At 36.9% G+C, this 12,140-nt stretch overlaps 1 protein-coding gene across 1 annotated transcript; it reads right to left on the reverse strand.

Annotated features, from left to right (window-relative positions):
• Positions 1-2,006: 2,006 nt before the first annotated feature.
• Positions 2,007-6,479, reverse strand: LOC132842718 (C-type lectin domain family 1 member B-like). Its single transcript, XM_060865549.1, has 8 exons — positions 6,417-6,479; positions 6,240-6,299; positions 4,024-4,092; positions 3,858-3,944; positions 3,547-3,636; positions 3,018-3,089; positions 2,185-2,339; positions 2,007-2,085 (listed from the first exon to the last, which is right to left on the reverse strand). The coding sequence occupies exons 1-7, from the start codon at positions 6,448-6,450 to the stop codon at positions 2,188-2,190; spliced, it is 564 nt and encodes a 187-aa protein (XP_060721532.1). The 5' UTR covers positions 6,451-6,479; the 3' UTR covers positions 2,007-2,085; positions 2,185-2,187.
• Between the last annotated feature and the right edge of the window lie 5,661 nt (positions 6,480-12,140).

A 12,140-nucleotide genomic window follows, 5' to 3' on the forward strand; every position in this document is an offset into this window, starting at 1 on the left:
GAAAGTGGGATAATATGATTTAATATAGCCAGTGTTGTATAAAGTACTAGAAAGCAATACTTGAGAAAAAGTACAAGTATCGTACTAGAAAAAGACTTTGGTAGAAGTGAAAGTCACCTTCTGGAATATTACTCAAGTAAAAATATTACTCAGTAAAAATATTTACTGTACTTAAGTATCAAAAGTAATTTTCTGATATTTAATGTACTTAAGTATTTGAAGTAAAAGTAAAAAGTAAAATTTCAGTGATTTTCAGTAGACATAAGAGCAGGGGCGGCTCTAGGGTTTCATCTTTAGGGGGTTTTAGCCCTCAGTGAGAATTTAAAACAAGAAGAGTTTTATATTATATATTATATGACTATATATTATATGACTACATAGTAAGCCAAACGTTATGGTATTATTAAATGGAAAAAGTGGACACCAAAATTTTATGCATGATCAGTTCATGTATGTGTGCGTTCTCTACAAACAGTGTGCAATGAATGCAGTCATTAATAAAATAAATATTCACAAGACAAAGACCAAATCAATAAATGTTATTTTTATTTAGTATTGATATTGCATTAATATTTTGTTTGTGCTATCAACTCTGGTAATAAGAATAGTGGTTGCTTTTGGTTGCCGCCGTTATAGATAAATGCCTCCAGCTCTGACGCACACATTTCTTCTGATTTTACTTTGTAGTAACGAGTAACGAAGATGCTTATTGGAAATATAACTGAATAAAAGTATACATTTTATCTAGGAAATGTAGTGGAGTAAAAGTGAAAGTTGACATAAATTTAAATAGCGAAGTAAAACAGATATTTACAGATATGACATTTCTATTTAAGCACGGTAACGAAGTATTTGTACTCCGTTACATTACAACACTGAATATAGCTACCTAATTCTTTGCAACAGCCATAAATGTTAGTTACCTAAAGAAAGCCTTGTGTTGTGTTACTTCAGTTTTATTTTAATGTCTCCTGTTACTATTAACATCAAAGTTGTGCACACAGTGTGTCTTCTGTTTTATTACTCTGGTGTCCGAACATTCTGAGGTGAAGCTTCAGATCATCCTCAAATCGTCTCTAGGTGACTACCCCAGAGTACTTTTTTAGAGAAGATGAACAGATGGAAATTTAAAGTAATGAAATTAAAGATATAACAAATCAGTTTTTTCCCCAGCCATGTACAATTTTATTAAATTTCTTTATTCAAAGCAACTTAAGGTTACATCTAGCTTCAGCTAACATAATCTGGACACACTTCATTCATAAAATAGACACATGTTCATCCCTCCAGTACAATTTAAAAGGTTTCCACAGGCAGAAGGAGAAAATCCACACACATGATCCAAGTATAAAAAAATAAAAAATAAACTATAGTTAAACTTCATGTTAGCTGTTCAATATCAAATATTTATAGTCAACAACCAAGAATCGTCCTCCATTAATAAAAACAAGTGTTTGCAGACTCAAATGTAAGTGAAAGACTTTTACTTTTCACAGATGTACTTTTTGATTGTACTAAAAGAATAGGCTCTTCCCTGAGCCTATAATGCTGCGCTCAAAACAGTCAAACATTTCATCCCTTAGAAGACAACGTACTTGTGCTGCCTCTAGGTGCTCCATTCATAAAAACAAGTATTTGCAGACTCAAATGTAAGAGAAAAGTCTTTTACTTTTCACAGATGTACTTTTTCATTGTACTACAAGAAGCATCAAACCATTTATGTATGTTACCATTTGCATCCCCCAGAGCAGCACAGTTCTCTCCAGAAGGATCCATCTTTGTCCAGTTATCAGGCTCATTTGCTCCCCCTGGAGAACTAAACCAGAACCTACATACATAAGACATAAAAACTGTAATAAGTGTCTTGAATATTAAATTTATTTAATACATAAATGAGTATATACAGATTTAATATAGACTGTAATAGTAAAATGAGTTTAGTGTGAAGACAAGAAGAGGTTAATGAGAAATTGTGTGTGTGAGTGAACACAGTCCTTACGTTACGCCCGTCTCATTTAAGGGCTGGTTGTTCACCCACATCCACTGACCCTCAGTCTCCAAGTCATTCAAGCCAATCCAGTGTGTCTTTTTAATTTTTGAGAATAAAAAGATCTAATGTAGAAAACAATTTTATTAAATAAATAAATGATTAGATTAAATTATAAAGAGAAGCTCTACACTCACCTGTTAAGTTTGGCTGGTTATAATCACCATGTGGCCTCCTTTATCCACACAGTAATCTCGACTCTGTGTCCAGTTCAATGTATGAGTGGAGAAGTAGTAACACTTTAAACCAAGAGAATTCCATCCTTCCTCACAAAGTGTACAGTTTTGTTTTCCTTTTTCGAGCAGTTTAAAAAAAGATGTTATGAAATGAGATCATATAATAACTACATAACAAATTTTACAGTTATATGAAACATCTTGTTTCTACTTAAAACATACTATCAGGAGCTACTGGGACACTTCCCTGACAGACCACCAGAGGGGGTGCTGGCGACTGTTTAACCATAGGTGTTCCCCAGGTGTGTTGTACTGCTGTGTCACCTCTTCTCTATTTACCCTCATGTTTTCTCATATATATTTGACTGCATTGTGATCTCAGGTATCCATGTAGTAGTCATGTTCTTGTTAAGCTATGTTTCATTAGTTTTGAATCATGGTCAAGTCGTGTTTTTGTGCTAGTTTTATTTTAAATGAATAAAGCTGTGTCAGGGTTTTATGCTGTGTGTGGGTTTGATTTTCTGTAAATTCAGCCTATAACCTGGAGATCCGGGTTCGATCCTTGCTTTAGGTGGCATCTTCCCTTCTGCTGCACATACACTACACACTACAATACATGATTTAATATATAATAATAATAATAATAATAATAATAATAATAATAATAATAATAATAATAATAATAATAATATTGTGTTCCATTAACAAATGACCTCCCTAACATGCAGGATCACATGCATTAAGGCTTAAAATAACTTCCCCTTGGAGTAGGTACCAGCAGGATAAAGCCTTACCATTGCATGCAGACAGACGTTCATGAGCTTGCTGGTATTTTGCCTTCAGCATCCCAATCAGTTTCTCTATCTCTAAAACAAAAAAGAAGTGCTTCTGATGAAGGATTCGAGTAAACCAGAGGAAAGGACTAGTCTTATCATTGCAGGCAGAGATGTGTTCCTGATGCTTCACACTTTCGTATTCAATATCATTTAATAAATCATATGTGATGTGTTTGATCTTAAAGCAGCTGATGAGTATAAGTAAATCACACATGAAACACAATATAACCACTAGGTGGCATATATTACTTAGTTTGTATACAGATGATTCTATTTCTATTTTTTATCCGTAACTATTTTTATTATATATATCTTATATTAGACAGTGAAAAAACATTTCACTGCACGTTGTACTGTGTGTTTGTTTGTATATGTGACAAATGAAATGTGAATTAGCTAAAAAGTGTTTGTATGGAGACTTTTGGGACATGATGAAGACTAACAGCTGGCTGCTGAAGCAAACAGGAAAACCTCAGAAACCTCTTACCGGTGGCTTTGTATTTTAGCCCCATCAGTTTGGCTGTAGTGTTCTCGTGTCCTTCACTTAATATCTCAGTGGAAACAACTTTATTGTGATCTGTTGAACAAGAACATCAGGGCTAAACTCAGACATAGATGAATGAAAACGTTTCTAGGGGCCAAGCACCAAAGGTACATAAACATTCTATTGTAATGTGTTGTATAGTTCTAGTATAAATGGCCTGTAAAAGGAATCCTTCTAACTTAACCATCAAATTATTTTATTTATCGTAATTAGTTGAATGAGAACAACAGATTAAAGTGCTATTTAATACTCACACAAGATCCCTACAGCACAGAGTGACACTAAAGCTCCAAGCAGCAGAAGACCAAGAGCAGATATGATGATGTTGTAACTAGATGAAGCTAAATATTAAACATGTTTTAGTTAATAAATTATACAAGTAGAAGTGAGATAATGAGTATAATGAGTACAAACACATACCTGTGCGTTGTTTAGTCTTTGCATGCAGCTGCTGTGTGTTCACATTGTCATAATCCACTGCTTGTGATCCTAACAATTAAAAACTCCTTGTAATTTATGATGCCTGATCACATATATTTACAACATCTAAATATTAATAGCAGTTTCAGATGTTTACCTGTTGGATAATTAACCTGAACTTCATTTTTCCAGGAAATGTTGTAGGTGAAACTTTTTTAAAAAATGTACTATTTCAGCCTTGGACCATCCTGAAGTCAAACCTTTGTACAGTTGTGTACATACATTTACCTGTTTTACAATATAACAAAACTTGTTTTTGTGGAAACCTTTTGTGTGTCTGTCCAGTTACCACCCTCACTGGACTCCCTACAGTTCGCTCATCGTCCAAAACGCTCGACAGACGATGCCATTGCCACGGCCCTTCATTTAGCCCTCACCCACCAGGACAATAAAGACACGTACGTACGAATGCTGTTCATAGACTTTATTTCAGCATTCAATACTATCATCCCTCAGCACCTGATTGGGAAGCTGAGTCTGCTGTGACTGAACACCTCCCTCTTCAACTGGATCCTGGACGTCCTGACTGGGAGACCTCAGTCAGTCCGGATCGGGAACATCAGCACCACCACACTGAGCACTGGAGCCCCCCAAGGCTGCGTGCTCAGTCCACTGCTGTTCACTCTGCTGACTCACGACAATGACACGCCAATGACACGACCGGGGTGGGTCTCATCAGCAAGAACGACAATTCAGCATAAAGAGAGGAGGTGCAACAGCTAACTGCCTGGAGTAGAGCCAACAACCTGTCTCTGAATGTTGATAAAACCAAAGAGATGGTTGTTGAATTCCGGAGAACACAGAGCGACCACTCTATGCTGAACATTGACGGATCATCTGTAGAGATCGTCAGGAGCACCAAATTTCTTGGTGTTCATCTAGCGGAGAACTTCACCTGGTCACTCAGCACCAGCTCCATCACCAAGAAAGCCCAGCAGTGTCTCTACTTCTTACAAAGGCTAAGAAAGGCACATCTCCCTCCCCCCATCCTGACTAATTTTTACAGAGGGACCATTGAGAGCATTCTGAGCAGATGCATCACTGTCTGGTTTGGGAACTGTACCATCTCGAATCGCAAGTCCCTGCAGCGGATAGTGAGGACATCCAAGAAGATCATTGGAGTGTCTCTTCCCTCTATCATGGACATTTACACCACACGCTGCATCCGCAAAGCTAACAGTGTGTGGTGTAAATGTGGCTCTCAGTTTCTTTCCATAAGCCATCAGACTCCTTAATAACTGAACTGTACTGAGCACAACACACACACACATTAATTCTATGGACTGCACAGATATACAGTACATTAAATACACACTCCATCGATATATGGAGTATATTTCAATGTATTGTATATCCATCGATTCTGTTTACATGCTTTTTGCACACTTTTTGCTATTTGCACATTCTGTCTGACATTTCAGTTCTTTGCTGTTTTGCACAATACTTTACAATATTTCATGTAACTGCTGCTATAACACTGTGTTATACACTGTGTCATTCCAGTGTTTCTGCACACGCAATATTGTTGAATATACAGTATTTACACTGGTGCCGTTTCTGTCTATTGTCTCTTGTGTATTGTCTTTTTTGTATTGTCTTGTCATTTTTTGTCCTGCTCTGTCTTTTGTCCTGCACTGTCCTGTCTGTCTTGTTTGTTTTGTCTTTATGTGGCTAGGACTACTAAGTGCTTAGCTCTTTTTTAGTGTGGCACCATAGTCCTGGAGAAACGTTTTCTCATTTCACTGTGTACTGCAACAGCTATATATGGTTGAAATCATAAGATATCATAAGGAAGGAAGGAAATTAAAAAGCTGTTGTTGGAGAACTGATGACTGTCCTTCTGGCAGGTTCTCCCACATTAACACAAGACATCTGGAGATAATTAGTATAATGATAAAAGAAAGAAGTAGTTGTGCGTTTTCTGTCCTGTGTATTTACATAAACATCGTCCTCTGTGTGTGTGATTATGAGCGTTTTACACGGTGCTCATCATTTACAGCACTTGTTCAGATTTCTGCCTGTTGGAGGAAAACATTTTTACTGTAACTACTATCTATTTTGTCATCTTTGTAGATTAAATTGTATTTTTTTTGTTCATTCACTAACCTCACTAGTTCTTCTCAGTATCAGTATTTAATCACCAAACAAACACATACCTGAGTTTTTCAGCTCTGCGCGACAGTCTTCTATAGTGACATAAACATCATCCTCTGTGTCTGATAATGAGCAGTGAAAAGCTTGTCATTTACAACACTTCATGTAAACGATATCAAACTTAACCATCAAACATGTATGTAAGTATTTTTACATGTATAAACATTTCAGATATCTACCTGTTGGAGAATGATAGTTTTCACTATTGTCCATTTTGCAGTGATCAAATCTTATTTCTTCATAGACAGCTTGCATTTCTGAACCTTGCTATTGCTTCACAACACATGAAATGCGTGACTTCTGCTTGCTAGTGTGAACTCAGGTAAAGCCTCTTGGTCTCACTCTCAGTATAGAATAGCAAGCAGTCACCATCAATGTGGTTTTCTTCTTCCTGAACTTGCTGGTGTTTCACCTTCAGTTAATCATACAGTTTTTCAATCTCTATGGCAAAAGATAATCAGTTCTGATAAAAGGGTTAAAATGACAATAAACCAGGGAAAAACTGAGGCACTCAAACTAGTTTTCCTGGTGTTACTCCTCAACAGAAAGACACCAAGTGAACAGGAAAAGACCACTTTACAGACCCTGTAATTTTATTCCATCCTGTTAGTGTCATTTTTCATTCTGCACCTTTTTTATATGTACAAACAAAACTGCACGAAAATGTAATATTAAGCTTATTATTAAGCTTTAAAAAATCGAATGCATTTACAAACAAGGAAATAAGCAAACACAGTATTATATTGAATCAATAGTTAACTTAAATATATCACATGACGTGTGTGATATTAAAGAAGTCGATAAGATTAATACGATTGCACTGGATATAGAGCAACATTCATATCTCTGTATATTTTGGATGAATGGTTCGCACGTCCTGTTTGACTTTATAACATCTGACCTCAGTGTACATTTCTGTACACATCTTTAGCCATGTGTTATACCGCATTCATTACTTCATGCCATCTGGTAATTTTCTTTTAATACATCATGCTGCAGGTAAACGAAGCTTCCGACAAGCTTTGTTTTGGGACAGAGAACTTTTCAGGCTTCTTAGTTTTCATGGCTGATGTAGCAGACAAAGCTCAAAGTTGTAAACACTCATCGAACTGCACTTTATATCATGAATAATATTTCTACAGCAAGTCATACACAAATATTAGCAGATAATTCTGCTTTGACCCAGATAATTAGCTATTCCCAGGAAATGAAAAAGCTTGAAGGCGAAGAGTCTGCAATCCACACATTTAATGCCAGGTGTATAGGCAACACGCGTGTTTTAACTCTTAATAACCATCACAAATATAGAAATAAATAACAAAACTATAACAAAAAGGCAGAACAAACATATCATCTACCGTGGCTCTCGTTACACCGCCGATAAGTTCTCCTAAGTTAGTTTAGATAAGTTGGCTGTTACAGTGTGTGTGTGTGTGTGTGTGTGTGTATGTGTGTGTGTGTTATGGAAAAAAGCTATATTTTTGCTGCTTTTCTTTAAAAGTAGGAAGTCCCTCCTTTGTACAAGTTAGTAACTGCAACTATTAGTTGCTACTGGTTATTGCTTCTATTGCCTTGAAACATTAATTACTGCTGTTTGTCTGGGAGAGAACGGAGGGCCTTAATGATGCCTTTGCATACGAGGCCTACTGCATGCAACACTGCTACAATGGTGTGACTATACATGTTCATTTAAACATTTAACTTGTATTGGTTTATTAAATCCTGCGATGGGTTGGCACTCCGTCCAGGGTGTATCCTGCCTTGATGCCCGATGACGCCTGAGATAGGCACAGGCTCCCCGTGACCCGAGGTAGTTCGGATAAGCGGTAGAAAATGAATGAATGAATGAATGGTTTATTAAATATGATACACAAAGCAATTTGCAATTTGGTGACATCCTTCCAGGACTGTCAGCTGAATTAACCATTAAAAAAAAAGTGTTTAGTATCCCTGCAACTTGTCCATGACTGACATCTCTGTTTATCACTTGGGAATCTACAAACAGATTCAGATTCTGATTATTTTATTTAATGCCATGTCAGCAATCAAAGCTATTTTCATGGCAAAAATTCAATTACAAAAACACAAATATCATATAAATACAATAAAAACAAAACAAATATAAACAGCAAGTCATATTAAACATTTTTTTAATTAACATATGATAAAAAAATCCAAACCCTTTTCAGACATAATGTCATTAAATATGTCCTTAAGAGAAGTACAGTAACTTGATAAAGAGCATTCTGTTTGTGTTAAGTCCAGGACAATCTAATAAAATATGTTTAACAGATAAGGGAATCTTACAAAACATATAAAAAGTTGGGTCTTCATCTTTAAGCAAAAAATCATGGGGTCAATTTTAATGTCCTTATTAAGAGCTTCGGAATCTACAAACATTGTCTGTTTTCCTAACTGTCAAAAACTAATGGGTAACTAGCATGGATTAGCTGTGGTCGTTAACCAAGGACTGAAACAAACCAACGTAACCAGAAATATATGCCGTAATGCCGTAACATTCAATATCATAAAACACATTCTCACTTGTGAAATGTATTCCCTTTGCTGTCTGGTTTTTATATCTCTTTTGTCTGAACATCCAAACGCAGCACAGAAGTCTGGCATCGTGCATGCATTTGAAGTACAAGAGCACTGTACAAAGATGGTGGCGGTTTTGACGCATTTTTAGGACCCCAATGCTACATCTATGTATAGATATCTATGGGCTACGTTCAGGTAAGTGATTGGCTTTTTTTTGAAGTCATATAATTAAAATGTACAGCATTATGTGTGAATATTGCTTGTTATTAATAGTTTAGTTATTAGTTTAATTGAGGAAGGGGTCAAATTAGCTAATATTTTCCTCAGTTTAACAACAGTTTAATGTACGCTAAGGGTCTGCTGGTTTGCCGTTTTAAATTCCGATGTTTTTGGCTATAAATCAACAGTACTTAAGTAAAGTTGGCCGCATATTCACAGATTCGAGTTTCCCCGAGTCAATAACTCCTGAGCTAAACTCTCTTATTACACAAATAACACCTCTTTTCTATCGTAGTAATGTAGAGAGGCAGCTACAACCCAATTTTCCTCAAATACATAAGTCATGTGCGAACACCTGAGTCAGATTCCAAGGGACTGTCTGCAAAGTGCAAAACCCGAAAAGCGAATAAGAAAAACAGTCAATAACTTCACTGTAATACACTGTCACCAAATTCAAACACCAAAATAAGTGTTGTAGTATAACTATCAGGACATCAGTGATGTGTGAGCTGGTGACAGTACAGTGTATTACAGTGAAGTTATTGACTGTTTTTTAGTATTCGCTTTTCGGGTTTTGCACTTTGCAGACGGTCCCTTGGAATCTGTTTCTCTGTCGTCTGCACATAGAGACTTATTTATTTTGTCATCATTGTGTTTGAGTTTATTTTGTGTTAGTAAAAACACGTCTATTTGAATCTTCTTCATCGTCTTTGGACTTAAACGTGACATTTCTGCTATCTGTGTTGGTGTGTTTTTACATTAAAGTGTGCATGTCTTTTTCTATTGTTATGTTTTTTTTTTTTCCAGTTAACCCTTGTGTAAATAACAGGTTTTATTTTTAATCATGATTTTTTTAAATCATGCTTTATATGCGTTATGATTATAAAACAGAAAGAAAGAAATAGAACAGCTTGCCACTGGGACAGTACCCTTAAAAGCCACATATTCTCACCTGTAAAGCTTCTTGTGTGACATACTGAATCTGCCCTGACAAACCTAGGCTGTCTGTTTCTTGCTCATTCTTGACAACACATAAAAACGTAAAATTAGTGCAATAATGAAAGAGCAGCCCATTAAATAAAGATCGTACCTATCAGCATACTGTAACGTTTCCCCTGTGATCTACCCTCATTCACCGGACTACATTACCCATCATCCTTTGCACCCCGTCATCCACCATGTTTGTGTCCCGTCTTCACCTGTCTGTTCACCCGGACTCTATTTATACTCATCACCACTGTCTGTACTCATTGTCGGTTATCGTCTTTACTACGTTGTATGTATGTGTGATTTACCTGCTCCTTATTATTAAAATGACATCTTTAATGTCACTATTCGTAGTCCTCGAGTCTCTGTCGTGTACATACAGTGACACATACTTGATATTATGTAGAATTGGCAGAGTTAAACATGCTGTAAAATCTCAGTTCAACATTACCTTTATTCTTATTTGAAGGGTTTTGATAACACACTTGTTAAAACAAAAGACGTTATAAAAGAGTTTATATAACTGTAATAACTTGACAGAGGCAGGTCTAGTCTAGAGGGAAAAATGTTTACTCAAGGGTAACCAGCAGCAAACCATACATAGGCATTTCACAGAATCACAGGTGGATTATATCTGCAATTAGCACCGTCTTCTTTGTTGTATTTAACCCTGGTAAAACGGCAATAGATTGTTTTCAATAGATTGGCAATAGATTAGATATCAACCATAGCTCAAAACACACCCCCCCCCCCAAGTTTACAATATTCCTTCATGAATCACAATACAATAAACGTCATTCAACAATCATGTTACAACATATTTTTTTATTTTTTTTTTTAAACATCAGGTCATAATCTTTTAAATGACCAGGCAATTTCCTGGTCCTCTGTGACCGTCTCACAACAGGGCTAAAGGATTTTGTCAGTGATTCAGTGGTTATCTCACCAGGTTGAGCAGTATCCCCAATTAATTCAAGGGGATTAGTCTCACTAGAAATGTCCTCATCCTCTGTTCCACCAGTCTCTTTAGTCACTACAGGAGCGGAGTTATCAGAGAAGTCCAAATCAGGATATTTACAGTTCATAACCTCCTCTGAAAGGTTCACAAGCAATTTCTGTCGGGCCAGAATTTGATCCACGTGTCTTCGGACCACTCTTCCATCACCCAGCATCACTTTACAAGACAGTGGTCCAGTCACAGTTTCAATATGCCCCGGAATCCATTTTGGTCCATAAGTAAAATTCCGAACAAGTACTGGATCGCCAACACCAAAGCTACGTTCATGGGCCTTTTTGTCATGATGAACTTTTTGCTTTTGTTGTCGTTCCTGAATCTTCCTTGTTAAATCAGGATGTATAAAATCCAAAGAACATCGCAATTTCCATCCATGCAACAGTTCAGCTGGAGAAAGTCCTGTGGTGGTCTGAGGACTAATTCTGTAACTGAACAAAACTCGAGCCAATTTAGTTGCCATTGTTCCTTCAACACATTTTTTTAACATGCCTTTAACAATTTGCACGGCCCATTCTACTAACCCATTACTGGAAGCATGATAGGGTGCAGAAGTAACATGTCGTATTCCATTTTTCTTTAGGAACTCTTTGAATTCCACACTCACAAAACAAGTGGCATTATCTGATACCACCAGTTCAGGTAGTCCATGGGTACTGAAGCTAGTACGCAAACATTCAATAGTTACGGCAGATGTAGCGGAGTTCACCGGATACACATCCATCCATTTTGAATGTGCATCAATCAAGACCAAAAACATTTTTCCCATGAAGGGTCCTGCATAATCTACATGCAATCTTTGCCATGGTTTTTCGGGCCAATTCCAGGGATGCAGTGGAGCTACAGCTGGAACGTTTCTATGTTCTTGACAGATACGACAGGTTTTAACTAACCTTTCCACATCCTGGTCCAATTTAGGCCACCATACATAACTTCGGGCTAACGCTTTCATCCTAGCCACTCCAGGGTGACACTGATGCAGTTGTTTCAGGACTTCTGATCTACCCACACTGGGAATGATTACACGAGCCCCCCAAAGCACACAACCATCCTGTACACTTAATTCATCTTTTCTTGATGTGAATGGGACAAACTCTGTTCCTATTAAATCCTGCAGGAATCCTCGTTGCACCATTTCTCTCAC

Source organism: Tachysurus vachellii, chromosome 3 (genome assembly GCF_030014155.1).
Source record: "Tachysurus vachellii isolate PV-2020 chromosome 3, HZAU_Pvac_v1, whole genome shotgun sequence".
Classification (NCBI taxonomy): domain Eukaryota; kingdom Metazoa; phylum Chordata; class Actinopteri; order Siluriformes; family Bagridae; genus Tachysurus; species Tachysurus vachellii.

Coding starts and splice junctions, on each gene's coding strand:
- LOC132842718 (XM_060865549.1), bottom strand. CDS start 6,450: ATGGACAATAGTGAAAACTATCATTCTCCAACAG. Junction 3,945..4,023: donor AAAGACTAAACAACGCACAG/GTATGTGTTTGT, acceptor TTTAATATTTAG/CTTCATCTAGTTACAACATC. Junction 3,090..3,546: donor GCTAAAATACAAAGCCACCG/GTAAGAGGTTTC, acceptor TTTTTGTTTTAG/AGATAGAGAAACTGATTGGG.